The following is a 28,000-nucleotide window of genomic DNA, read 5'->3' as shown; positions in this document are numbered from 1 at the left end:
AGAAAAATTCAGGGTTTGTTTCAAGCTTCCTCAAGCCTTTTCACTAACAGAGTCCCTCCATTTGGTATACAATGTTAATTAGTCTGAATTGCCTTTGATAGGTATTGTTCGTCTTCGTAATAGAAGCACGATTAAATGGTTCAGGATTTGAGACAGAGATTCAGAGATCTCAAATTACTCAGCTGACCAAAGAGAAATTTGGTGGCAATTAATTCATTCTACCTCTTTAAAAAAAACCTAGAATGTCAGTGATGAGGCATTCACTGTCACGGGAAAAAGCAGGGACTGAAAACAAGCCAGTATTATTCAGCTGCCAAATACTAAACGAAACATGTTTTTAGCATCTAAGTCCCCGAGCAATTTCCGATGAATTGCGGAGGGTTCACTATGAGTTTTTTGTGATTACAGTCCCTGCCGGCGCTGGCGCCGCGGGAAGGCCCCGCCGCCCCTCACGGAGCCTGCGCCGGCTCCGGGCGGCCCCGGGCGGGCCGGGAGAGCCGCTCCGCCCGCGGCCGGCGGGGCGGGACCCTCGGGGCGGGCCGGGCTGGGCAGGGCCCCGAGCTGGGCAGGGCCTGCCATGGCGGGCAGCGCGGGCAGCGGGGAGCGCAGCCCGGACTCGCTGCGGCGGAGGCTGCGGAGCGCGGAGGAGGCGCAGCAGCGGCAGGCGGGGCTGGTGCGGCAGCTGCAGGACGAGGTGAGGAGCGGGCGGTGCCCGGCGGCGGGGAGGGGGTGCAGGACCGCCCGCGCTGCCGGCGGCACTCGGCGGGAGCCCGCGGGGCCTCCCCGGGCGGGCGGCGCCGAGCTCGGGGCGGGGAGGCCGCGGCAGCCCCCGTCCCGCCGCCGTGTCGCTGCCGAGCCCTTCCTGAGTTCGGTGCCCGCAGCATCGCTGCTGTTCTGCCCCGTTAGCAGGGCTTGTCCCGGGCTGGAGTCGGTCCGGTTTGCTTGCAGAGCAAGTTTGAAAACTCATTTCGGTCGCCTCAAGAACCCCACCTTGAACGTTGGCTCGGGGTACGTGGGGGCCGTAGGTCAGGTAGAGCTGCCCACATCTGTCCCATCTTTCTGCTTGCTGCTGCTGTCCCAGGTGAGGAGTGCTACGTGTGAAAGATAGCCCGCCCCAATCTTTGTCATATTAAAGTGAAGCTTCCCAATATTGCAGTGACTTCTTGTTGAGTGTATCAGCATCACTGTGCTTGGGCTGGACGGACTCAGAGAAAAGTTAATATGGGGTGAGCAGAGTATATTACAAGCTGCTTCTCTCTTCATTCTCTGTATCCATTCAGGTACTGCAGTACCAGACCTGGTGTCGAGTGTTGGAGCAGCAGGTGAAAGCTGGAGGGGTGAGTGTGCAGGTTGTGAACTAAAAAGGGTGTATCTAATGTTCCCAAATGCAGACTAATAAAAACCCTCCACAAACGAAGGAGAGGAAAGCAGACTTTTACTGTCTGAGGATTTTTCTGTGATCGTCTGTGAGTTTTCCCATTAGTGTTTTGTCCAGTTGCAATTCTTAGAGCAGTTAGTAGTCCAGAAGACCCAGCGGAGGATTTTAATTTTGTTAAATAGTGCTTCATTGGAGTTACATTTTTCGTGGGTCTCAGGAGAGGACTGTGCTGCATGTTACATGATACAGCTGTCCTGTAAAGTTGAAACAACTTTTTGGGAATCAGGAAAGCTGGTGGTCAACATACAGAACTGGCTCTATGGTTTTCTTTCTGCTTCATGGCTAAAGTAAACCTAGAAGCCAAAGGGTGGAAGAATAGAAGAGTATTCCCAGGCATCAAGTCCAAGTCATGAACTTGAGTTCATGAACTGAGAACACATAGCTTTGGCAGAGTGAGGAGAGCTACTCACACTAGCACCCTTTTCCTCCCTCTTCCATGTAATCACAACACTGTTACACCTGGAAGAAGCCATGTTGCACCTGTTAGAGCTCCTGAGATACCCAAAAAATGGACAGGAAAATGGTAGATGCTGACAGTGGTGAAGGAAACACCATCATTTGACTAAACATTTCCTTTCTTCTTAAAGGGATCCCTTCCGGGCAGGTGGAAAGCCACAGCAGACCACAGCCTGGAGAAAGCACTGCTTCAGGTGGAAGAGGAGCAGCAAAGGTACAAGGAAGAAGCATTTCTTTATACTTGGTATCCTGGCTGCTCATGGAAGTGAGGGAAAACCTGTCAGTGCTACCTGGTCTCCCCAAGGGAAGCAGTTGGGCAAGCTACTTTGACAGGAGAAAGGTCCACAATCTGCTTTTTGTGGTGCAGTAATAGTGCTGTGTGCTGAATGGCTCTGCTTTTAGTGGGGAGGTGGTATGTGTGTTCTGTGTGAAAGGTCCCTTTCCAGCCTGAATTTTTCTGTGGTTCAGTAGATGAACGACCCTGGACAGTGCTAGAAAGGTGATACATCTAGTGACCATCAGCAGGGAGAGGGAGAAAATTCTAACCTGTGGTCATTGTTAAGGTTGAAGGGGAAACCAGAATCATGCATGAAAATTGAAGGCTCAAAGCATAGAGAAGCAAATGATGTTTTCATCACAGAGAGATCTTCATTAACCCTGTAAAGTGCTTTTACTGCCTCTCAGACAAAAAAAAAGTCAGTATTGAGGGAGCTGGAAAATCATAGGGATGATGGATAGCTGTTGTTCAGTGACCTCATTGTTGTTTCTCTCTCTTTCCAAGGTGTGAGAATCTGGCAGAAGTGAACACTCTCCTGCGGGAGCACCTTGATAAAGCCAATGAGGTTAATTCTGCCCTCAAAGAAGATGTTGGAAAACTGACAGCGGATTGGATGAGGGCCCGGGAGGAGCTGGAGTTGAAGGAGAGTGAATGGCGCAGTGAACGTGAGGTGAGGATAGGCTTTGGGAATGCCAGCTGTGATGCCAGATGGGAATTTTGTTCCTGGCATGGACAACTTGCTGTGTGGAAGCTGTGGCTCTGCAGAGGGTGTAGTGGTGCCAGACAGGAGTGTGAGCGGAGGGTGCTGTGAGGAGATGCCCACCTTATGTGACTGCACTGCTCGGTTGTGAAGACAGAGCTGGGCACTCTAGGGCAGTCACAAGAACACTTGTCTATTTAATAGTTCCTAAATCCTTGTTTTGAGCAATGGAGATCAGGGAGGTCTGTGTGTGTTCAGATTGAAAGTGGCCAACACAGGAACAAGACAGGCCTCCTGTACTGACTAGCTGTTGTAAAACAACCTGGCACTGGGCTTGGAGGGGCTTGTGTTTGTTTTCATCTGCTGAGACTTTGAGGTGGTGAATCACAATCAGCTTGCTTTGGTGCTACCCAGTGTTATGGGAGAAGTGTGGATGTTCCCTTCTTGGCAGATGCTGTGGGCCTCTGTGGTACCTCTTCAGTCCTTGATGCCCTGGTGGAGTAATTATTAAAGGGCACCTGTTGATGGTGATTTATTCTCCTGTCTGAGAGATGTTACAGTGACAGTGAAGGCTGAATTGGCATTTATTTTTGTCTTTGCATGTTTAGCTTTATGACAATCACTTAAGGGGGGAACATAACCGCCTGCTCAGCCTGTGGCGGCAGGTGGTGACCTTCCGCCGCCATTTTCTGGAAATGAAGACTGCCACAGACCGGTGAGTGGAAGCTGAGGTGAGATCTCTTGCAGAAAAAGTGTGGCTTGCTTGCTTTTCAGCCCTGCTTTTTGAACCTCAGTGTTGCATTGGTTACAGCAGAAGTAGGATTTCTCCTTTGGCAGTCAGAAGCAATGCCATTCAGCATGCTTTGGGCTGTTCTCAGAAGAGTTGTTTGCTGCTGGTCTTCAGATAAAGCTGAAGGGCTTGAGCCATGAGGACTGCAGAGGCTCTGAGCAGGTGATGACTGTGGTGATGTGTGGGTATGTGAACACAGGCACAGAAGTGCATGGACACCTGGGAAGAGACTCACTGAAGCTGTGCATGCAACATATAGAGTGGCCCCTTTTATGAAATTATAAAAACCCACCTTTAAAAAATCTTACCAATTTTCTTTTTCCACTGCTGCTAAGAGAAGTATGATTAATGCCTATTTTTTCACTTTTCATTTCTAGCATACATTTTATTCTGGTCAGTTTGTATCCGCTTATTCTTCTTCCAGCATTGCTGAGAGAAAGAATATGCTGTTACTGCATTTGTCCAATTTATTTTGCTTAGTTTGATACATCTTTTTATGATTGTTTTCTTGTTCTTGGGCTCTCTGAGGTTCTTTTCTCCCAAGAAAAATAGTGCAGCCATAATAGTACCTTCTGGTGTCAGCATGCACTTGCAATATCTGGTTTGTAAGTTAAAGTTAACGTGTTAATGTTAACATTGTAAGTCATTTGTCTTAATTGATTATGAGTTTTCCCTATTGTGTAGAGTCTGCCTGACCTGGTATTTAGTCCTTGTATTGTTTGTGCTTTTACATTACAGCATTTCAGGCTGATTCTTACACCACCTTTCTGAAATGCTTTATTATATAGGTATAGTCTTGAGCCTCTTAACAAGTCCAAGTGGGGATGAAAACAGAGCACTCAAGAACACAGTGTATAAAAGCTGGGGATCTTGGTAAAATTCGTGATATGTATTAATGATAATTAGAGTATGATAATGAGAGTAATTAGAGGTGCTTGTGGCCTTCTGGCCTGTACCATATCTTACTTCTTATATCTGAGGAGAAAACAGACTCCACTCTTGGCAACCTGGTAAAGTCATTACTCAGCTGTCAAGATGTGTCCTGGTCCCCCAAGTGTCAGAGGAATGACTTGTCTCCAGCAAAGATGTCACCTTGCCTGCCAGCATTTCCTGATGTATGATTGCATGCTTCAGAAGTGAATCAGCTGGTAAAGATGGTGGAATGAACATTGGCTCTTTCTTGGTTCCTCTTCAGAGATTTGTCAGAGCTGAAGGCAGAACAAATGAGGCTTTCTGGATCTATTCTTGTGAACTGCTCCCGCCTGAACTCCTGTGTGCAGCTCAGGGAGTCCATCCCTCTGGGTAAACCTGTCCAGAAGGATCAGGCAGAGCAGCAAGTGGAACCAAAAATAAACCAGACAGCTGAGGAAGTGATAGCCTTACAAGTCAGGTGGGACATGGAGAAGAAAGAGCTTCAGGACAGGTAAAGGTGTTTTAACTTTGCTATTACCAACATTATCTTCTATGGCAGCTTCTTGGGTTCACAGATGGGCTGTGTTCACATTTATAACAACCCTGCACAGCCCTGTATCTGTCCCTGGTCAAACTCTTACCTTCAACAGAAAGGATGGAAAAAGGTATCTACCTGACAGAAATGCTTCCAAGTAAGACAAGACTGGAAAAGAGATGGCCTCTGATAGTGCTTTTACTGTTAACTGATTCTTGATGAAAAAATGAATTCAGCATAAAGAGAACTGTGTTTCTTGTACAGCCCTTTTACTGCTGAAGGAGTTGGGAGGAATTTGCCCAGAACCATCATAAGCACTGCAGCACCTCCGTGCTGACAATTCCTTGCAAGACTGAGTGCAGAGGCATTTGGGGCAAGAAGTGCCATTTTGCAACATCAAGCTTATTAACCTGTTGAGATGAATGCTGCCTTTGCTGTGTTTCCTGGTTTGAACTTTGCTATGCTGTGCTTTGGGGAGCTGCTTGGCTCTTTAACAGGTGCTGGTGTGCAAAGCTTTTGGAATGGCACGTAGACCTTTTCTTCTCAGGGTGATGGAGCTCTCAGCCTTGCTTGTACAGTCTCAGAAGCAGAACGAGGAGAAGGAGAAGACCATGAAAACACTTAACGACACAGTGGAGATTCTAGTATGTTTTACCTTTACCTGGGAGATAGCCCAGGGTTTGCTCTCCAGGTGAAGACAGAGGTGTGGTTTCCTTAAGAGCAACAGTGGTAAAGATGCCAGTGTATGGGAACGTCAGGCATCTTGCAAAATATTCCTTGTGTGTTTGGCAGATGTGGAGTCAGTCCAGATGCAGGCAGTGGGAGAGGAACTGCAGGCAGTTCAGGTGTCTTCCTCTTAGGGGTGCACCAATGCTCTTCTGCCTGTGATTTCAGGTCTCTGGGGATCAGAGTTCCTTGGAACTGACAGTTTAATAGCAGTCTATAAAAACTAGTTTTTGGTCTTCCTCTTAGTTTTAGCAGAGAAGAAATGGAAGAGATATGGGCAGGAATATACTGGAATCACTAAAGCAGAGACTTAGCAGTGTGACTGCTACTGAGGATGGGAATGCTGCAGATGGGAGCAGTTCTTCCCTGCCCACACTTTGTTTATTCTGTTTTCAGGAATCAAGCTGGATAGAGAAAGAATTTGCAGCTTCATTGACTAACAGTGCCAAAGAAGAGAATATTTTACTTCAAAAGCTCATTAAAAATATCACTGAGGTGAGTATAGACCTGGTACAGGGACCACATCCCTGTAAATTTGATTTTGAAGATCTTGAGGAAGGGAACAGACTGGCCTAGGGGTTAGAGATAGATATTGTGTACTATCTGTGTTAACTACCATTGCCTTTTTAATTTTTAGACCACTTTTCTGACACAGAACCTGTTCTAGCTTGTGAGTTGCTGTGACAATTCAGCTGAGTCATTAGAAGTTGCCTTCACCACCCTGCTAAGGTCTCTCTTGGACTGTGTTTTTGGAGAGTGCTACTTGACGTTGTATTCCAGTGTTTCTTGGGCAATTCCCTCACCCTCTTTGAGCAATGAGTCTGTTCTTCTTCAACAAGTTCACTGACTCCGTTGATGCACTTATCAGCTCTGCTCCTTCCCTCTGTGTTCACTGACTGTTATAATCTCCCCAGAACTGCAACTTTCAAGGGTAACGTTAACTTAGTCCTAAAGTTCTCTTAATAGAGGAGGGTTTAGTTGTTAGCTCTTCTACACAGCTGTGAGAAGGTAAGTGTTCACTTAAAACACTTGTGAAGAGGTGTATTCAGAAAACCCTGGAGTACTTGTAGCCACAGGGACAAACCTTCTTTGTGGACTGAAGAAATGAGAGAATTGAGTTTTTAATGACTCCAGGGTAAAGTAGGAGGAAAGGAGAACAAGATAAAGAAAACCAAGTAAAATGTGTAAAGACTAACAGCTGGATGTGGGCTTTCAGATGGTACTAGATGACAGTGACAGCATGGTCAGCATTATCTGCACTGACGGTTCCCAGCATGCAGTCTCTGGGGACATCTTCTCAGCTCCGAGATACGTTGATACAGGACATGCCTTTGGATTGGTTCTGGAAGCACTGGCAAGGATGCGAGGGGCAACACAGGTGAGAACTTCTGTGTCTACCCCAGTGGCCACAGGTTCAGTGCTCAGGCCTTGCTCAGCTTGACACCTTTCCCTTTGCTCAGCCACTTGAGGCATTTTTTCTCACCTTCATACTCATGCTCTTGCACTGCTTTGCTGGTCTTCCCAGCTCTGTTCTACTGTTTTTCTTTGCTTGATGCCCACCCCTTCAGCACAGCTTTTGCCTTCAGGGGAGCTGTCTCTGCTAGCTGTTTCTTCCTGCCCTCTGGAGCCACCATCCCTGCTCCTTATTGCTCATTTGTGCTCCTTCCCTGCTTGTTCCTGCAGGCCCTGAGAGAAGAACTTTCTGCTAGGCAGGACTCAAACAACATTCTGCTGCAGCAGCAGAGACATCAGGAAGAGAAGTGCAGGGAGGTGCAGCAAAGGCTTGAGCAACTGGAGGAGAAATGCAAGAAGTCCAGCAGCCACCAACAGCACCTTCAATCTTTAGTAGAAACACTCAGAAGGTGAGCTTTCCTCCTCCTGCATTCCAGAGGCAATCTGCTTCCAGGTCTGGGAGTTCAGAGGTTCCTGGGTGAAGAAGTCACCTGCCCTACCATGTGTGGCTCTTGAGCATCGTCCTGTCAGGGTTTTTCATGCTCTACTGTGACTCCTAAGGCTGTGTGGGAGATGCACAGTCATGTTGGAATAGAAGACTCCTTCTTCTCACCATACCACTTCCCTGAATTCTGTTCTTTGCGTGCCCCTGCCCAGCCACTGCTTCTCACTGAAGGAAGGCAAAATCCTTCCTTCCTTTCCCTTTTGCCTCTGGAGGATTTCCTTGGGAGGGAAAGAGCAAGGTCTTCCTTAGCCCACTGCCCCCTGCTCCAGCCTGGAGTGCTGGAAATGGGATCGGTGACTCTTGAGGCCACTTTGTTCTTCTGACTGAGCCTTGTCTCTGCAGTGACTGTGCAAACCTCGAGAAAACTCGGGAAGAGTTACAGGAACAGCTTGGATTAATGAAGCAAGAAGCCTCATGTCTGCGTCAGAGTAACGCTGAGCTGCAAATGAAGGAAGAGTCAGCCCTGGCAGAAAAGGCAGAGCAGCAGGACAGGATGGAGAGAGCACGCCAAGAGCAGGAGCTCCTGTAAGTGTTAAAGCTTTCTCTGGCAGTGCTGGGCTTGAGGAGGCCAGTGTGAAGGAATGAATGGTTCCTGCTCCTCTCTTGTAGCATAGACTGTTTTTCTATAAAAACCTCTTTCCCCTCCTCACAGAGTGAAGGATTTGGTTGCACTTGAGGAAAAGCACTCATCACTGCAGAGCGAGCTGATTGTCAAGAGACAGACACTGGAGAAATTGCAGCTTCAGAAGGATCTGCTGGAGCAAGAGAAGGATGAGTTTGCCATGGCTCTGGAGAAGGTATGGACACCTTATTCCTAGGCAGCACTTGAGGGAGTGGGAGTTGTGCCACCAAGATCACATGAGATGCTGTATCTGGCAGTAGAAGAGAGGAACACTGTTGTTCATCTTGGAAAATGGTGATCCAACCACACGGGCTCTTTGGGGTCATTGGTCCCCATGACCTTATCGGGAGCTCTGCCCTAGGAGTAAGTCAAAGACACCCAGGGGAGGTGGAGTTGCTGCCTGCAGTCTGGGATTTTGCTGCCTTTGTCCCATTGTTATTTTGCCTCTCCAGGCAGAGCGGTCAGTGGCTGAGCTGATGGGGACTCAAAACAAGATGAATGCTGAAAGAGCTGATCTACAGGCTGCAGCAGCAAAAATGAGCAGCATCAATGAAGCTCTTGCATTGGACAAAGTGCAGCTGAACAAATATGTGTTGCAGGTGAGTTGTCAGAGATGTTACTGTTTGTCTCCAGCTGCTGCTGCTTCTCAGCTTTCTTACCTTGGCACAGTCTGACCAGCTGACTGTGGCAATGTTTCTTTTGTGTCTGAGCCATTCTTTCACAGTAATTCTCCCTCTACTTTTATTTCCTCTATGCTTCTGTGGCTGTAGCTGGAGCAAGAGAAGGAAGTTTTGTCTGCTAAAGTGGGTGAGATGGAGAGAGCAAAGATCTGTGAGCAGGAGAAGCTGAACTTCTGTGAAAGAGCAAACAAAGAGCTCTATGCAGAGAAAGCCCAGCTAGAGCAACTGCTGAAGGAAGCAGAGGAGCAACAGGAGAAGCTGTGGTTAGAGCTTAGGACACTGGAAGAGGAGAAAGCAGAAACCCAGGAGAAATTCTGTCAGGTGACCAAAAGTATGGTGCATCCATGTGGGCACTGGACTGCTTGTATGGGAAGCTTTACCTGTTGGATTTTGCAGTGGTGTTGTCAAGGGGACACATGGTAATGCTAGAGGTCACAAGACTTTGTTTGCTACTTTTTGGAAATGTGTGGGTGACTTGCAGAGCTGTTCCACAACTCTCAGAGTTGTTCTCTGCTTCTACAGAGTATTTTAGTCCACGTGTTTTTGTTGGCCTCTTTTTTGGCTCTTGATAAGCAGCAAAGAGATGACTCTGTTGTCCATGAATTTGAGTGGGTGGCAAAAGATGCAGCAGAAGAATCAAACCATGGCAAAAGGATCAAACTGTGTAGCTCTGAATCCTATTTCTGAAACAAAAAACCAGGTCTGCACGTTTTTGTTGATGCTTTTTGTCATGAAGTTGAAGTATGTCCAGAGAAGGGAATGGAGCTGGGGAAGGGTCTGGAGCACAGGTTTGACGAGGAGCAGCTGAGGGAGCTGGGGGGGCTCAGCCTGGAGAAAAGGAGGCTCAGGGGGCACCTTCTTGCTCTCTACAACTTCCTGTGACAGGAAGGTGCAGCAGCTGAGGGTTGGGCTCTGCTCCCAGGGAGCAAGGGACAGGACACGAGGAAACGGCCCCAAGCTGTGCCAGGAGAGGTTTGGATTGGGTGTTACAGGATAGCTGCAAGAGAAGGGTTTGTTTCTGATGGTCCCTCTCAGACAGTCTCCGTTCTGGGGTATGTGGTAGGTTTGGCAAATACACAGCAGAGATTTTGCTTTTGAAGAAAAGAGCTCAAAAACACGGTTTGGTCATCTGGCTTGAATAGCAGCAAGGGCCATTAGACACCTTCTCTGTGTAAGACAAGTAAGTGGTATTGTTGGTGTGAATTGCTGCACCAAGACAGCTGCATTGGCCACATCAGCCAGACTTCCATCAGTCACTAAATGTCTGCTCACCACAAGAACCACTTCCCTGCCAAGCATCCCCTCGTTGCAGAGAGCTGCTCTGAACATGTGGAGAGGTGACATTTTGATGGGGGTTTTGTTCTAGAAGAGGAAGTCCTGTGTATTTTCCTGTGCTTCAGGGAGCAAAATTGCTTTCCCCAACCTTCCTGAAAATGTCCAGTGCTGAAATAGATCCTGATAGAAATTTTGTTTGCCAACTGTCACTTGAGGAAGATGCAGTGTTTTTGGGTCACAACATCGCGTTTGGAGTAGGGATGTTTGTTGGCAAGGAGCTGTCAGGTCCCAGGCAAGGCAGCAGGGCCTGACACAGCAGCTCCAAGGTAACAGTGGCAGAGGCTTTTGCAGCCCAGGGTATCAGAGCTGCATAGGGCAGATGCTGTGAACCTTTGAGCCCAGAGCACAGGTGCTCCTTGTCCTCTGGCTGCCTGCGAGGTGGCACTGGCTGGCTCTGCACAGGGCTCCTGAGGATGGGCTCAAGCTGTACCTTGTCCTGTTTCCAGGTTTCCCAGGAGCAAGAGTCATCCAGCAGGGCTCTGGAGCAGCTGCGCCGGCAATCCTCTGGCCAAGGGCACGCTCTGGCCCAGGTGCGCAGAGAGAAGGAGCTGCTGGGCCAGGAGAAGGCTGCCCTGGAGGGACAACTGGCAGCTATGGAGCGCCATCAACATGACCTTTCCAAGCAGCTGGCAGAGACCAGGTAAAGGCAGGGAGCAGACACTGAGCAGGACAAGGCTGAAGGTCTGTAATGATAAAGATGGTAAGCACTACACAGGAGTGTATTGTATCCTCTGTGCTTTTCACATGTAGATTTGGCTGTTGAGGTCAAGTTGGGCTGGGCTGTGTGTGCTGTGCCAGGCCATAAGGAAGGCCAGGGCACTCCCTCAGAGGGCCCTGCTTTGCTATGGAAATGGCACAAAAGTGCCTTCTCTGGACGAGTTTCCATGTGACCCATTTTCCATAGTGATGTGTGGGGATCTTGAGCCTCGTTGTCCTGGAATAACCAGCTGTGGGTGTCAGGAGCAAGCAGCTCATGTCTCTCTGTATTTGCAACTTGTAGGTCAGCAAAGGACATCCTGGAATCCAGCCTGTTTGCTGCTCAGCAGCAGATATCTCAGCTGGAGATCACCAGGAACCATCTGGAGGCTCAAGTGCTCACAGTCAGGGAGGCCAAAGAAGTGATACAAGGTGTGCTTTGTTGTGGTGCCACCCCTGCTGAGAGAAGCTCAGCACCCTGTAAAGCCACCTCAATCCACAGGGCTTCTGAGGAGTGGTGGGGCTGGAGGCACTGAAAGGGCCTGAGGTCAGTAAAGTCAGTAAAGACTCTGACTCCTGCTGTTGGTGATGTTTGCAGGAGAAGTGAAATGCCTGCTACAAGAGCTGGAAGCAGAGAGAGATCTCAGGAGAAAGGAACAGGAAGACACAGCTCAGCAGCTCTTGCAGGCAGAGCAGCAGTGTCAAGAAAGCCTCAGGCTTCAGGGAACAGCTCAGCAACTACAAGTAAACAAGCTCCTGCAAGACCTGGTAGGGGACAATATGCTTCTGAATTGTCCAAGCTGGGCCTGTGGGAAGGTTTAGCTCAAGCAGAGCCTGAGGGTGAGAAAGGGCAGCAATCCTCTGCCAGAGGCCTCTTGCTGCTGGGCTGGGCAGCAGAGCCAGCAGCTCAGACTTGGAGGTGTGTGAAGCCCCCCAGGATGGTGCCGGGACAGTAAATGCAGCCACGGCTCCAGTGAGGGCGTGAGACGAGTTCCAGAGCAGGTTGGGCAGTGCCCACCCAAAGTGTGGCAGCCCAGGGCAGGATCATCCCTGAGTCCCTCCTGCCACGGAGCAGATGCCAACGTGGAGCAGATGCCAACATGGAGCAGATGCCAACATGGAGCAGATGCCATCAGTGCTTCTGTCTGCAGGAGTGGGAACTCGGGTCCTTTCTTGCTGTGCCTCCATGACTGACACAGGGATTAGGTTTGGGCTGGAAGCCAATGGAACAGGCCCCTGGTCCTTCAGTCCTTGTGACTGGGGCATCAGGGAGGGGAAGGTGACACCTCCTTTTGTGAGTGCTTGGGCTCAATGCTTGTGAAGGTTTTTCCCAACAGAAATGATTCCATGAGGCTGTGATTCTTGCAGCTGCTGAGCCTCCTTTTAAATTCCCTGACAGGACGTGGTTTCTGGAGTGCAGAAAGCCAGTGCTGTTGTCTTTTCAGGTTGGGGTTTGTGGGATGGATGAAGCTTCACATCTTTCAGCCGGGAGCTTGCCTGCAACTTCATCTTGCAATTTTTTTTCTCCCCTCTTCAGAAAAATGAGCAAGAAAGACACCATGCAGAGTTGCAGGAGATGCTGGAGCAATGGCAAGAAGAGAAGGCAAAGAGAGAGCGGGAACACGAGAAGGTGCTGCTTGAGCTGAGGCAGAAAGTTGCCACCCTGCAGGCCCAACAACAAGACGAACAAATTAGATTTGAAAAAGCCAAGGGACAGGTAATGGTTCTGAAGGGAGAACTGGTGTGGATTTTTGCAAGGCTGGAGCTGTGGAGATGGCAGGCTATGGGGGCTGTTTGGAGCATGTCCTCCATGTCTTCTCCATTGAATTTGGGCAGGTGAAAGGTGATCGGGTCTGTCTTTGGGACCAGGAATGAGCCCTCTCATAGGAAGCCAGGCAGAAACATCAGCTTTCAGCTGAGATTTTTGTGCTGCTCTTGTGTTCTGTTTTTCTAAGACATACCTCAGAGATTCTTCACTGTTCTCTTACCACTTCCTTTTTGATGTGTGCCGGTAGGTGTTCAGTGCCAAAGTGAGATTGTAGGACTTTTCTTCTGTGGACCCTGTGGGAGGGTGAAGCAGAAATGCTGACAAGGATGAGAAAAATTGTTTTAACGACTTGTCGGGATTATTTCTGAAGAGTATCCCAGAGATGTCTTCTGGGCTGTGTTTTAAGTCACTTCCTGGGCAGCTGTGGCTCCCCAGGGCAGACAGTGGCCCAGGGGAGCAGCAGCCAAGTGCTCTGAGGGCGCGTGAGCCCATCCGTCTTTGCCTCTTGCCACACAGATGTTGCAGGCAAGTGTGAAACCCTCTGCTCTTTGCTTCTGTGCAGGTGCTGCAGGAAGAGCAGAATGAAAAGAGGGCTTTAACAGAGGCACTGGTCCAAACTCAGGGAGAGCTCAGCCAAGCGTGCCAGCAGGTCCAGCAGCTCAGGCAGGAGGTGAAAGAGCAGCAAGAGAAAGGACAGGTAAGTCTGAGTAGGCAGGGAATGGAGTGCAGGGCAGGGACAAGGGCACAAAAGGCAGCTCTTGGGACTGAGGGGGCAAGGGCTGCCTCAGGCTGTGGGAGCACAGAGCCTGGTAAGCTCCAGAGCTCAGCCCCAGGAAGGAGGGCTTGCAGTGCAAGTAGAGCTGGGTCGAGAAGCCAGAAGAAGTAGGTGAAGGAAGTTACTCTGCATTTTGTTGCCAGACCATCAAGGCAAAGCTGCAAGCTGAGCTGCAGGAAGCTCATACTGAAATCCAGGCAGAGCAGAGGAGGCACAAGGAAGAACTTCAAGGTATCCGAGATGAGATTAATGTCCTCCTTGAACAGAGGGATGCTCTACAAAAGCAGGTGAGTGAAACAGCGGTGGCACTGCAGTCACCCAGGGAAGACTCTGTGGCCTTCTTGCTTTTCCATGGCAGAGCAGCAGCTGATGGGCTGATCCCTGGGGCTGCCTCATGCTGTGGGGGCTCCATGGCAGCTGCTCTGGAGGACACTCAGTGCTCTGCTGAATCTCAGCTGCTGCCCCCTGGACAGCTGGGCCAGTCCTCTGGGCTGTTGGCCAGCAACCATCAGCATGGACTCCTGCTGGCCTCTTCTTGGTTTGGGAGGTGCTGTTTTAGGTGCCCATAGCGGGCCACTTAGAGAGACTTGTTGTCCATATCCATTGTGAATCTGGTGCTTTCAGGACAGGGAGAAATGGAAAGTTGTCCTTTCCCTTTCCTCATGGCCTCTACTGTGGCTGACAGTAGCAGGCTGTGGCTGTCACCTCTGACTGCTTTGTTCTGTTTGACTGGAGGTGGAAGAGTTGACATCTCAGCTGGCAGCCTCCCGAGAGTTCCTGGAAAGCACAGTCCAGAGAGCCCAGCAAGATGTGAGTGAGGCGCAGGAAGAGTCACGGCAGAAGATGCTGGAGACTGAAAACATCCAGAAGAGGCTGGAGGGGGCAGAACAAGAGAAGAAGGAGCTCCAAGTGCAGCTGCAGAACTTGGAGAGGGAAAGGAATCAATGGGTAGAAGTGGCACAGCAAAATGCAGAACTGCAGGATTCCATGAATGTCCTAGAGATGGAAAATTCCAGGTAAATGAAAGCCTGTGGGACTCTGCAATGTGGTGAATGCATTCCCTCTTTGCCATCTTTGCACCTGCCTGGGGCTCTGGCAGCATTTCCTAAGTGGCAGATTCTGAACTCTCCATGAAGACACGTCTCATGATCTGTATGTTGTGTTCATTCTCTAACATTTTAAGCCTTCAGCTGGAGTTTTTCTGAAGACAAAGGCTTTCGGGGTAGCTCTTTCCCTCAAGGGAGTGTTGTGCTGTTAGGTTAGGTTAGGTGGGTGTGTTAACAGTGCTGGAGCTGCAGTGTAAGGAGCTGGCTACATCCATCAGCTCCACCTTGGCTGCTGTAACTTGAATCCTTTGGGATCTGATCAGCCTGGCATCTGATGTGTTTTGTTGACATAGGACATGTTAAACTCATGATTTTTTATTTAAACCAGAAGAACAGAATCACAGAATGCATTAGGTTGGAGAGACTACAGTGGCTCATCTGGTCCCACCTCCCAGTTCCAGCAGGGCCATCCCAGGGCACAGGAGTGCGTCAAGATAGAATCTCTGGTTCTGGAATATCTCCACTGAGGGAGATTCCACAGCCTCTCTGGACAATCTGTTCAGGCCTTGGGCTCTGCACAGCAAAGAATTTCTTCCTCCTGTCTCCAGGTGGAACTTCCTGGGCATCAGGTCCTGCCCGTTGCTCTGGTGCCATTGCCGGGCCCCAGGGAGCAGAGCCTTGGGCCCTGCTCGGAGCCCTCCCTGCAGAAAGGGACACCCAGGGCTGAGGGCCCCTCTCAGCTGGGGCTCCAGGCTGAACAGCCCCAGCTCCCTCAGCCTTTCCTCATCGGGAAGGTGCTCCAGGCCCTTTCTTATCTCTGCAGCCTCTGCTGGGCCGTGCTCCCAGAGCTCCCTGGCCCCCTGTCCAGAGGAGCTCAGAACTGGACACAGCACTCCAGATGTGCCTCACAGGGCTGGGCAGAGGGGCTGGATCCTTTCCCTGACCTGCTGGCAATGCTTTTCCCAGTGCTTTCCTGGATCCCAGGGGCCACAAGGACACACTGCTGGCTCATGGAGAGTTTCCTGTCCACCAGGATCCCCCAGGTCCTCACAAAGCTGCTTCCCAGCAGGTTGGCCCCAGCCTGTGCAGCGCTTGGGGCTGTTCCTCCCCAGGTGCAGGACCTTGTGTTGGCCCTGCTGAATTTCAGAAGGTTCCTTTGTCCATCTCCAGCCTGCTGAGATCCCTCTGAGGATGTGACCCCAATGGGGAGGCATCGACCGCCTCATCCAAGTCATTGGTGAACAAGTTCAACAATAGTGGGCCCAGGAGTGAGCCCTGGGGGACACCACTAATGACAGGCCTCGAACGAGACCCTCTGTCACTGATTACAGCCCTCTGGCTTCTGCTGTTCAGCCAGTTCTCAGTCCAGCCCATTGTCCACTCCTCCAACCCCCACTGCCTGAGTTTCCTCAGGAGGATGTTGTGAGAGACAGTGTCAAAATTCTTGCTGAAATCAAGGTAAACAATATCCGCTGCTCTTCCTTTGTCCACCCAAGTAGTTGTTTCATTATAGAAGGCAGTCAGTTTGATCAGGCATGATTACTCTTTATTGAATCCATGCTGACCATTCTTGATCACTTTCTTGTCCTTCCATGTGGGTAGAGGGGGCCTCCAGCATGAGGTGCTCCATCACCTTTCCAGAGATTGAGATGACCCTGACCAACCTGTATTTCCCTGTGTCTTTCTCCATGCCCTTTCTGAAGACCAGAATGACATTTGCTTTCTTCCAGCCCCCAGGCACCTCTCCTGATCTCCATGACCTTTCAAAGATAATGGAGAGTGGCCTCACTCTGGTGTCCACAAGCTCCCTCAGCACTTGTGGACATGTCCTGTCAGGGCCTGTGGACTTGTGAATGTCACGTTTGGCCAGGGATTCACTAACCCAGTCCTCTTTGAAAGTCTTGCCAAGGGATAGTCTTCCTTTCAGCATTCCTTTAGCATGGTCTCCTGCCAGAGATCCTTGAGGGCTGGTCTTGTGCAGTACAGACCAACACAAAGAAAGGCACCCAGGAGCTCTGCCTTCTCTGCATCCTCTGTTACCAGGGTCTCCCCTCCATTTAGGAAGACAAGACACACATCAATCATCCTTGGTTTTCCATTTGTTATTGATGTATTTAAAAAAGCCCTTGTTGTTCTTGACATCTTTGCCCACATTTAATTTCAAGGTGATGCTTGGCCTTCTTTGTCTTATTTCTACTTACTCCAACAATCTCTCTATATTCATTCCAAGTGGCCTGAGTCTGCTTCTATCTCCTGTGTACTTCCTGCTTGCACTTGAGGAATGACAGGAATGAGGAATTGTTTATTCACTCAGGTCTCTTGCCCTCTTTGCCCAATTTCTTGCTTACTAGGGTGCATTGTTGTTGAGCCTGGAGGAGGTGATCCTTGAATATCAGCTTGGACCCTTTTACCCTACAGGGCCTGTTCCCATGTGCTTCTTTCAAGAAGTTCCCTGGAGAGGCTAAAGTTAGCTCTCATGAGGTCTGTGGTTTTAATCTTGCTTGCTGCCCTGCTTTTTAAAACCTCACCCCCAGCTGAACTCCACAATCTCATTCATAGGCAGTGCAACCAAGGCTAACCCCAAGTTTCACATCTCCAACAAGGCCTTCCCTGATTGTTAGGATAAGGTTGAGCAGCATGCTGTTCTGTGTGGGATCTTCCACTGCCTGTGACAGCAGGTTTTCATCAATGCTTTCCAGGAACATCCTGCACTGTGTTGGTTCTCCAGCTGGTGGCAGGGAAGCTCAAGTCCCCCGCAAGAACCAGGATCTGTGACTTAGAGGTTGCTTTATGTTGCCTGTAGAAAGCCTCATCTACTTCTTCTTGTCCTGTTCAGGTGTCCTCTAGCAAACACCCACAGCAATGTCATCCCTACTTGTCTGTCCTTTTATTCTGACCCATAAGATCTGGACTCGCTCATCATCTACCCCAGACAAAGCTTGACACTTTCCAAGTGTTGCCTCACATAGTGGTCAACTCCACCACTCCTCTGAGGCACCCAAGGGATACAAATGTCTCTCATGGCCATCTGTTGCCTTGTTCCACAGGCTGACTCTGTCTCTGGAAGAAAAGGACCTGAGTCTCAGAACCCTGGAAGAAAACAACCTGGCCCAGATCAATCAGCTGTCTCAGCTTCGTTCTGCCCTTAACCAGGCTGAGGAGCTCCACTCAGAGCATAGAAGAGAACTGCAGGAGCTCAACACCCAGGTAAGCTGTGCACTCCATCCTCTTCTCCAGGGACACACAACACCACCTTTGGCACGGAGGCCCCAACCTCTTTCCCCTCCCAGCAGCATCCACTGTCGCCGTGTTCTGCCCAGGGCTGCTGCGGCTGCACCCTCAGGCCAAGGCTGGATCTGGTGTCTGCTGCCGATGTTTTCTCCCATTCTCTCCTGGGTCCCAGCAGGAAATCTGGGAGGAGAAGCAGCAGCACACTCCTCTGGAGCTTCTCTGTCCCTCTGTTAGCAGTGCTGTCCCTGACAGGATTGCTGCCTGTGCCAGGCACTGAGCAATGTGGGGACACAGACGTGGCTATGGCAGGCTGGGCAGGGCACTTCCACCACAGCCAGTTCAGCCTGTGTTCAGAGCTGCAGCCTCAATGGTGCCTCTTGCCTCCCTTTCCCTGTTTTCTCTACCTTTGTCTCCACTGGAATCCTTGGTTCTGCACCTTCTGTTTCTGGTGTATTTCTGCCTGAAGTCATTTCTCCTTCAATGCTCTCCCTACTGCCCGCTCTGCTGCCTCAGGAGCAGCCCAGTCCCTGAGGCTCTCTGCATCCATCTTCCAGATCCAGGCTATGCAGGATGCAGTGACAGAGAAGGCAGCTCAGCAGGACACTCGAGAGAAGGAGCTGCTGCAGGAGTTGGAAAAGTCCCGAGCAGAAGAACAGAGCTTGAGGGACGCTGTGCATGTGCTGGAGGCTGAGGTGTCTGAGCTGCGTCTGAGGCTCCAGAGCTCTGAGGAAAAAGCAGAGGCCATGGCCACACAGTGTCAACAGGCCAGTGGTGCCCACCAGGAAACTCAATCCCAGCTGGACAAACTGCTCTTGGTTCTCTACCACATGATCAGGGACAGCAGAGACTTGATCACTTGGAGCTCAGGCAAGTGTGGGAGGCTGGGGGAGCAGGTGGAGTGAGGGGGTGGGTCCTTGTCATCCTGGTATGACACACTCACCCTGACAATTTAGGCTGACTCAGGCCTTGGGAAGTCTTGACAGCTTGACTTCCCTGCAGAGATACAAGTCCATGTTTATATGTAGAGAAATGATCAGAGTCAGAAGGGAGAAGGGCCCAAGTCCACAGGGGCCTGTGCAGTTGTCTTTGGGGAAGTGCTAACATTAGTGGTCATCAGAATACTGTCAACCTGTGACATACATTCTGCTGCAAGGTGAGCTCTAGGACAATGACAAAGGCACCTCCTCCTAGGTAGAGAGGCCTTGTTGGAGACCCTTGGATTAAATTTTGAAACAGAATGTCTTCTCTTTCCAGAAGGGGGTCATGTTGTGGGCCTAACTGATTCTCAGGCCGGGGATGTCCCTGCAGACCTCACAGTGGACAGAGTGACAGCAGCTCTGCAAGACCTGCAGCAGCACCTGGAGCATTCCCAGAAAGATCTGGTAATGTGTGCCCAGTGCACCCAGAAATCCTGTCTTGCTGCTGGACAAGCACAGTGCCAAGGCCAAGATGGGTGTCAGTCCTTGTACACAGGTTGGCTCACTGGCATGGGGAGGAAGGAGGATCACAATCACATCTACCAGTGCAGTCCAGCTGCCCTCTCCCACCTGGGCTATTTCTGCTTTAGTGTTTGTAGCACTACCAGCAGTGGAACTGACAAGTGATTCTGCTCCTCTTACCTCTTCCAGAATAATGCAAGGAAGAAGATACAGGCCTTGGAGCTGGAGCTGGGTACAGGGCAGGCTCAGATGGACAATCTCAGAGCCAGCAGTCAGAAGCTGCAGAAGGAGTTGGATGAAAGTCAGGCAGGTACAGCTTCTCCTTCCACCCACTGCCCCATCCTGTCTTGTCAGTGGGAATCTCTGATTCCATGAAGAGGAAAACTGCCCAGATATGACAGTGGGCAAAAAAACAACCAGTATGAGATTTATCTATCCAAGTGCCAGTGAAAGCTTTTTCTCAAGAACAATGCCATGGCTGGCAGTGCCAACTGGCTCTGCTGTGGCTGATCCCATACACAGCTGGTGCCTTTCAGGTGCTGTGTCTGTGCTAAGCAGCTGGAGCTGGATGCCTCAGCTCAATTCCACCAAGCTCCAGGCCCTGCCAGAGCCTCCAGGCTATTGGCCCCTCTGGAGCAGGGCTGCACAGGCATCCCTGCTGCTTTGTCTCTCTTGGATTGTTCACTCTGCACAAGGCCAAGAGCAAACACACGTTGCTATTCCTGTGAACCTTGCCCCTGCCATTCCTGCTTTTTTCTCTGCCTGGAAATTTCCTTCATTTCTCTCAGTTTTGGCTTAAGACTTGGCAAACCCAGTCAGGCAGAGAAGACAGTGCCATTGTCTCTGCAGGATGCCCATCAGTTTGCTTTACTTTGCTTTCCCCCTTCTCTTTCCCTTTCCCTCCTGCAGCAATATGGAGGGCAGAACAGCAGAAGACCTCTCTAGAAACTGCCTTGAAGGAAGAGGCTGTGACACTTCGTCAGGAGGTGGCATCACTGCAGAGGAAATTGGAGAGCCAGGAGAAGGAAAGGAAGGATCTTCTGGTGAGAATGGCAGATGCCACAAAGGGCCATTTCCCAGCTACGTTTGCACCCTGTGTTACCAGTTCTAAGGAGCACCTTTTTCCAGTTTAACTTTCCTAATTGCATTCTTCTGAATAAGGAGGAAATGATGTTGTAGCCATGTCAAAGCCAGTTAGCACTGAGGCTGCTGATTTTCCTCCATGCTGGAGTTCCGTGCCCTGGAAGCTTTAGTTCTCCATGTCCACACTGTCTCTATTGACATTGCATGGTTTGGGCAATTTCTGGTGTCCAAATCCTTGTTCAGATTTCTAAATATCTGGAGCTGGCAGGAGGGGTGAGAAGACCAAGTTTGCTGTTAATTGAAAGGTGTTTGGCCTTGGCCATGTGAGAGCAGGCAGTGGGGAGAGAAGAGAGGAAAGCCAAGTGCTGATGCAGATCAGGACGTGTGCCTGCAAGGGGAGAACTCGTCCTGAGTGGCAGCAGGGAATGACAGACTGATCTGGCCATTGGTGCTGCAAGAGAGGGCAGTGGGGCTCTCGGGGATGCTGCCCTGGAAACTCTACACAGGAGTGTTGGAAAAGCACTCCTGTTGCCCCAAGGCCTTGGAATGAAATGCTGAGGGTGTTTGCTCTCATTCCTTCCTGATGGAGAGCACATCCTCATGGCACTGCCTAAATCCTGCTTAGCATTGACTTGAGATCCTGGCTGCAGTTCTGGCAGCTCGTGCCCAAAGGAACACAGGAGTGGAGCTGCCAGAGGTCGGGGAAGGGCAGAAAGGAAGCTGGGATGGGCTGAGCGAGCTGGGAAAGAGGCAGCGTCAAGGGGGGCCCAGCCAAGGTCTGCAGCAGCCCGAGAGGCAGAGAGAGAGAGAGGGGCAGCACGTGCCTGCCCCTGCAGCAGGAGTCCAGGTATGAAAAGTAATCCAGGAGAGGGAATGAGTGACCCTTTTTCTCCCTGTTTTGGCAGCATGAATGGGAAAGGCTGCAGGCAGATAAAGAAAAACTAGAGTATGAGATAAAACTTCTGGAGGAATCGGTCACAGCCTCTGAAACCCGAGCGAATACAGCTATAGACAAGAATCACTCCCTTGAACAAGAACTCCAAACCACGCTCTCCATGTTGAAAATTAAAAATGAGGAAGTGCAAAACCAGGGGAAGAAAATGGAGATTCTTCAGAAAGAGGCAGCAGAGACCAAAGCTTTGCAGGAGCATCTCACTCGTGTGACTGCCATCCTGTCAGAGAGGGAGGGAGAAATGAAGTTGTACCAAGAGCAGATGAGAATGTTGGAAAAGCAGAAAGAAATGCATAAAACTGCTCTTAATCAGGTTATCAAGGACATAACAGAGAAAGAACAGAAGACAGAATCCCAACAGGAACAGATACAGGAGCTGGAGAAGCAGCAAGAAAAGCAAAGGATTGTTTTAAGTAAAATGAGCCAAGAGCTGGAAGAGAAGGACCAGGAAATCAGATCCCAGCAAGAACTGATAAAGGAGCTGGAGAAGCAGTTAGAATTGCAGAACTCTGCTGTCAGCAGGGTGAGCAAAGAACTGGAAGAGAGACACCAGGAGATCAAATTCCAGGAGGAGAAAATAATGATTCTAGAACAGCATGGTGCTATACAAGTCAGAAATCTGCTTGTGGATCTTGATGATATGAAAGGAAACCTGAAAGAGAAAAGGTTGGAGCTTCTTTCTCTGACTCAGCAGATTCAAGAACTGGAAAAGGAGAGGGAAGATGTGAAATCTCTATATGCTAGCCTTGAACACCTGAGGACTGTTCTTAAGGATAGAGAGAGTGAGTGTGACACTCAAAGGGAAGAGTTAAGGCTCTTGCAGCAGCACAAGGAACAGCAAGACGGGCATCTGCAAGAGCTTCTTGGTAAAGTAGAAATCATGACACTTTCTTTATCTAAAAAAGATGAAGAGCTTGAGTCACAACAAAAGAAAATGCAGGAAGTTGAAGAAGTCATGCAAACGCAGTTAAAGACTGTCCGTGACCAACTGGAGCAGACCTTAGCAACCTTAGAAGAAAAAGACAGACTTATGGATATCCAAAAGCAACAAACAAGGAGCTATGAGGAAAAAACAGAAGAACAGATGAATGTCTTGCACAGAGACTTAGAGTACTCTAGGACAATACTGAAAGAAAAGGATTTAACAATTGAATCTCAGAAGGAACTGATTGACACCTTCCAAAAACAAAAGCAAGGCTCTGAACAGCAGAAGCAAATTCTACAGTGTCTTCAAGTGGAACTAAAGGAAAAAGTGCAGGAAATTTTGTCCCTTAGAAAGCAATATGAGGCATGCAAAGAAAAGGAGGAAAAGCGTGAAGCTGAGCAAAGAAATTTCCATGCAATAACACTGACTCTGAAAGAAAAAGAGGAAAAGATTTGTGTTCTGGAGGATGCCATCACAAAGCTTCAAGAGCAGAAGGAAGAGACAGCAGTACAAACTAAAGCCATACTGCAAAAACTAGAATATGCTGAATCTTCTATTGAAGCTAGAGATCAAGAGTTAGTGTCTTTGCAAGAGCATGTCCAGGACCTTCGAGAGCAGAAGGAGGTGGCAGGCAAGCAGGCCAAAAGTCTAGAGCAGGATCTAGACAAAGCAAACCAGATGTTGCAGAAGAACCATTTGGAGTTCCTCAGGCAGACAGAGCAAATTAACACATTCCATCTTCGTGAAGAAAGCATGAAAGTAGCACTAACATCATGCCAGAAGCAAGTGACTCTGCTTGAGGAAGTGGTGAGGAAGAAAGATGAAGACAATGACATTCTTAGGCAAAAACTCCAGCACGTAGAAGAAGAACTGAAGACTTTGCAGAATCTCCAGCTTAGGCTAAGTGAGAAGAATGAAGAGGTTAGACATGATGGAGAGCAAGAGTTCCTGAAAGAAGCCTTCCCTGAGAGAGAAGGAGAGATCATGGCTCAAAGTGAGCGAAAGCAGTCAGAAGAGGAAATAAGAGCTCTTCGGGAAGATCTCCAGCATGTTCAGCAGACTCTGACAAAGAAGGATAAAGAGATCAAGTACCAGACAGACAGAGTCAAGTATTTAAAGAAGACTCTGATAGAGCGAGAACAAGAGCTTAGGAGGCAGAGTGAAGTCCTGAAAGAATTAACACTGGCTTTGCAATGGAAAGGTGAAGGAGAAACCCTAACGAAACAAATCCAAAAACTCCAAAAATGGGAGGAAGAGGAAGAACAGAAAAGGAAAATTCTCCAGGAGAGAGACCATTTCTTGCAAAGGCAGAAGGAAATTACCCAACAATTGGAAGCTGAGAGAGAAGCCAATAGCGAAGAGTTGGAGTTTGTGGCTGCTGCTTTGAAGCAGAGAGAAAGCAGAGAACATGAATGGAGAGAGAATGCGCAAGTCCTAAGTGCTGCACTGAGCAAGAGTGAAATGGCCAATGGGAATCTGAAGAAAGAAATAACCATCCTGCAGAGAATGGTTGCAGAGAGGGACACAGACCGATTTCATCTCCAGGTAGGCAGAGGCATTTGCCTGCAGTCCACTCCAATGTCCCTGAAGAATTCCAGTGATATTTCCCATAAAGAAGTGGGACTCTATATCCCTGTCAGTCCAGGCCTGCTTGGGCAAAGCAGCCCAGGCTGCAGCAGGCAGCCTTGTCTGTCTGCCTGGCCCCAGCCAGAGACCATTGACTGCCAGATTGTTTCCTGGCACGCCCAGAATGACTGCTACAGCTCTGGAGTTTGCTGTTGCTGATTTGGATTTGGTGTGGGAAGGAATGGAGCAGGTGAGCAGGGCGATGGACTAAACCCAGCAGAGTTTTGTACCAAGAGATCTGAGCAGCAGCAGCTGCACTGCTGGTGCCTCAAGGATGCTTGCCAAGATGGAGATTTCTGAGGGACAGCTTTTCTAGTGTATTAAAAGATTGGGATTTCTATTATTGCCTGGTCAGTTTAAATGTTTAATTACGCATTCAGGACATGTTTGTACTGCCATCCAGAAGTCATGGAGGCAAACTTGTGTGTATTTCTCCAAAGTGAACTGATTCAGGTTGTGCTAGTGGAACAGCTGCAATAGCCTGTGCTACAGCTTTGCCAAGAATTTGCCTATATTCTAGTGTCCATTAGTATACTGGCATGTAAAAAGTGTTACTAAGAAAACACTGTATTTATGCATTATACATTTACTTATGACTTAAGAAATACTATTTGCGGCCTGACCCAGGATGCTGACAAGTATTGTGATCTATTGATTGAAAGTAAAGATGTGAAAAGGGCAAGAAATGGGAAAAGAGCCTGAGATTGCACTTATATCCATGTAGGTCAGGTATGCAAGAACATTCAGTCAGGTAATGCAGTTGCATCCACACAGATTGGTTTAGTGCTGATACAAGACTACATTTATAGGTGCTCCAAGGAGCAGTTCATGAAGAAAGGCACAGAGGAGGAAGTGGCTCCTGACTAAGTTCAGAGTAGTGCATATGATCTGAATGATAGTGTGATATTTTCAAAGGGCAGTTCTGTATGAGGATGTGACAGGTAAAAAGAGAATAGAAAACAAAATGGTAGTGTTTTATCACTGCAGAAATATCTGCTTCATCCACATCTTGAATGTCTGGTTGTCTAAGGACAGATAGAACTGTAGGTACAAGAATTTACAGTGATGATCAAAGAGGATGACCAAAAATGATAAATAATTTCCCTAAGAGGAAGATGTAAATGTTTAAGTATTCACTGACAGGAAATGGCTGAGAGAAGTGGAGACACTACAGAGCTTTGTAAATCCATTAAGTGTCTGGGTAGGAAATTAATGCTTCCAGTCTCTCAAAACCAGAATGGGGAACACTGAACAAAATTAGCAGAAAGCAGATCCAGAACATATTACACAATTCTCCATGGGGATTTGGAGGAGGACCCCTAGAAAAGAGGGTGTGGTGTTTTGGCCTGTGGACAAGGAGGAGAAGGAGGACCTTCGCATCGTCCATTCCTGCTGTGGTTACTCTCCCTGATGTATTGATTCTGACCCTTCTAACCTTTAAGTGGCACCAGCTCATGGAATCTCCTTTCTGAATGCCCAGCAGGCTGTTGCTGAAGGGGAGCAGCTGTCATGGCTCTCAGAGAAGAGACTCATGTTGCAGAGCCTGGAATGTCTGCAGCAAGCAATTGCAAAGCTGGAAGATGAAAAGGTGGAGCTCAAGCAACAAAACACTGAACTCAGGAGAACCCTTGAGCAGGTAAAATGGGCTTTCTGTGCCTCCACGGAGCCTCAGGCTCCTCTGGAACACAGCACGTTTGCCCAGGCAGTGCTTTGCACTGCCCTGCTTGTTTCCTTGCCTCTCCCTGTCCCTGCTGTGGGCACACCCTTTTGTTTGTTCTGTCTCTTGCGGCAGCCCAGGGCTTTCTCAAAGGTGCCTTCACTGCACTGTCTCCCTCCCTGGCCCCGTGTCCCTGGACACACACTGGCCTCTCTTGCGCAGCCCCCAGCGAGAGCTTTCTGCCCCCAGTGTTGTCTGGTGCAATTCAGGGTCTCAGAGCAGAGATCTTGCATTGATGTCCAGAGGTTCTTTTGCTCCATGTTTGCTGACAGGTTTCTTTCTCCCATCCACTGCAGGTGGAACACGAACGGAGGAGACTGAAGAGATGTTTTAGGGGTCGGTTACTCCCAGATGCCTGTGGATTCTCTCTCTCTGAGTCTGAGCAGTACAATTTTCCTACTTCTAGACAGGTGAGAACAACTTTTTCCTTAGTTCGAGGAGGCTTTGGTCATACAGAGGAATGATGGGAAGACCTGGTAGAAGTTGAATATTGCCTGTGCCTGGGACCAAACAAACTGACAGAACATCCTTTCATTTTCTTCACAGGAGGAGTCTCATGCTCACTGCAGTCAGCGCTTAGCTGAGTTACAGAACCAGGTGAGGAGTAGGAAAAATCACCAAAGGCTGCTGTGGCTGTACTCACAGGTACACCTGTCATGCTGCTACAGCCTGAGTCTTGTTTGGCTGTCAGGAAGTTAGTACAGCAGATATTGTCAGTCATGCACCTGTTGGCAACAGCCAAACAACATTCTTTATCTTGGTCTTATCTCTGACTTGTCTAAGGATCAGGTGGTGGGGGAGAGAGATGGGATGAAATTCAGATCACTGGAAGTCATCTGAAAATATCAGAATCATAGAATCATAAAATGTTTGAGGTTGGAAAAGCCCTCTGAGATAATCTAATCCAACTATTAAGCCAGTGTTGTCAATCCCAACACTAAACCATGGCCCAAAGTGCCACAGCCACGTGTTTTCTGAACACTTTCAGGAACAGTGATTCCTCTACTTCCCTGGGTAGTCTGGACCAGGATGTTCTCCTTTGTTGCCTGTTTCCATTTTCCCTTAGCTCCATATCAGTGGAGCTTGCATCTTAGCAGAAGTCCAGGGATCTGAGGCAATGCCAGAGACTTATTCCACTGGGCTTAGTTGACCACATTGTGCTCTGCTCCTGTGTGGAATGGTCTGAAGTTTGGGAGAGTTTGCTCCCAGTCCCTCAGCTGTCTGTCCAGCAGCTCAAGGAGAAGAGTTCTCCAGCAGCTCAGGGGAGCAGCAGTAGCCCTCCTGCTGATGCACTGTGGAGCCTGTGGAGCAAGGGCTCAGTGGCCCAAATGTGTCCTTTGGAAATCAGAGTTGGGTTCCTCGCTGCTGTTGGAACTCTCTCTGCTAGACCTGTGGGGGCTGAGGGATGTACGTGGGAAGGGTTTGGCAGCCTTGGACCGGACTTGTTGATCATCTGAGCTCTGTTCAGGGCCAGTCTGGGAGCCTGTTCCTTTCCCCTTCCCCAAGGGCAGAGTGTTGGTGAGGGCTGCAGTTGGAGGCTGTGTCTGCCCTGACAGCCGGTACCGTGGGGCTGTGGATGCTGCTGCCAGCGTGGGCTTGTCTGAGCCGGGCCTTGTGCCTCTTTCAGGTGTCCCTGCTGCAGTCACAGCTGGCCCGAGACCGACAGCACCGGCAGAACTACATTGAGAGCTGTTCAAGGACCAGCCAGGAGCTGTCAGACCTTCACCAGGAGCTGTCCTGCTCCTTTGCAGCTGTGCTCAAGGAGCCCAGAGCTGCTGTTCTGGAAGAAGAGACTCGGAAGCTGGATCGGTCTCTGAGCCTTAACTCAGCACGGACATCCCTGACCCATCAGTCTCTGCAGAGAACCCCTGAGCATTCAAGAACCAGACCTGCCAGAAGTGATGATGACCTGAGGTAACAGCATCTCTGGTCTCCATTTGAATGGAAGGATTTCTGCTCAGACAAAGAGCTCATGGATGTGAGAAATGGGATCAACTCTTCAGGGCAGGGCTGCTCCCTGCCTTTAGCATCTGTTGGTCTCACACCTTATGTTGAGGATTAGGATCTATGAAGCATTATTTCATGAAGTAGATGACTTCTGGAGCCAAAATGTGAATATGTGAGAACAACAACATAGGTAAGGAGAGAGAATGATGTGTGGAAAAGCCCAAACAAGAAATGAATAATCCCTGAACAGTTAAGACTTGTGGGTGACCTCTGTCCAAGGGCAGCTACTTAAAATAAAAGGACACAAAGAGTGCGCTACAAACAGTTAAACTAACACAAGTTTGTGGTGTTTGCATTTGCAAGCATC

General features: G+C 49.3%; 1 protein-coding gene across 6 annotated transcripts; it reads left to right on the top strand.

The window, feature by feature from the left end:
* The first annotated feature begins 577 nt into the window (after nucleotides 1-577).
* On the top strand, nucleotides 578-28,000 carry LOC102100329 (uncharacterized). 6 transcript variants are annotated; one of them, XM_088064471.1, is made up of 32 exons: nucleotides 578-694; nucleotides 1,281-1,337; nucleotides 2,026-2,108; nucleotides 2,676-2,841; nucleotides 3,480-3,586; nucleotides 4,857-5,084; nucleotides 5,149-5,265; nucleotides 5,656-5,752; nucleotides 6,231-6,329; nucleotides 7,051-7,212; nucleotides 7,518-7,696; nucleotides 8,134-8,316; nucleotides 8,444-8,588; nucleotides 8,866-9,012; nucleotides 9,184-9,414; nucleotides 10,875-11,068; nucleotides 11,429-11,556; nucleotides 11,723-11,892; nucleotides 12,662-12,841; nucleotides 13,455-13,589; nucleotides 13,811-13,954; nucleotides 14,403-14,683; nucleotides 17,761-17,920; nucleotides 18,499-18,811; nucleotides 19,199-19,326; nucleotides 19,573-19,693; nucleotides 20,293-20,426; nucleotides 21,372-23,888; nucleotides 25,450-25,605; nucleotides 25,983-26,096; nucleotides 26,233-26,283; nucleotides 27,314-28,000. In XM_088064471.1, the coding sequence occupies exons 1-32, from the start codon at nucleotides 578-580 to the stop codon at nucleotides 27,602-27,604; spliced, it is 7,335 nt and encodes a 2,444-aa protein (XP_087920597.1). In that variant the 3' UTR covers nucleotides 27,605-28,000. The 6 variants fall into 6 exon arrangements, with proteins under 6 accessions (XP_087920597.1, XP_087920593.1, XP_014117290.2 ...); XM_088064467.1 differs by lacking the exon at nucleotides 5,149-5,265 and having other exon boundaries at nucleotides 25,453-25,605; XM_014261815.2 differs by lacking the exon at nucleotides 5,149-5,265.

This window comes from Pseudopodoces humilis, chromosome 19 (assembly GCF_049639895.1).
Source record: "Pseudopodoces humilis isolate 2021_Gansu_Grassland_sample_001 chromosome 19, ASM4963989v1, whole genome shotgun sequence".
In the NCBI taxonomy this organism is placed as follows: Eukaryota; Metazoa; Chordata; class Aves; order Passeriformes; family Paridae; genus Pseudopodoces; species Pseudopodoces humilis.
Note: the sequence above shows the minus strand (reverse complement) of the source record. Positions and strands in the feature narration are given on the sequence as shown.

Coding starts and splice junctions, on each gene's coding strand:
- LOC102100329 (XM_088064471.1), top strand. CDS start 578: ATGGCGGGCAGCGCGGGCAGCGGGGAGCGCAGCCCGGACTCGCTGCGG. Junction 5,085..5,148: donor AAGAAAGAGCTTCAGGACAG/GTAAAGGTGTTT, acceptor TTGGGTTCACAG/ATGGGCTGTGTTCACATTTA. Junction 5,753..6,230: donor ACGACACAGTGGAGATTCTA/GTATGTTTTACC, acceptor TTCTGTTTTCAG/GAATCAAGCTGGATAGAGAA.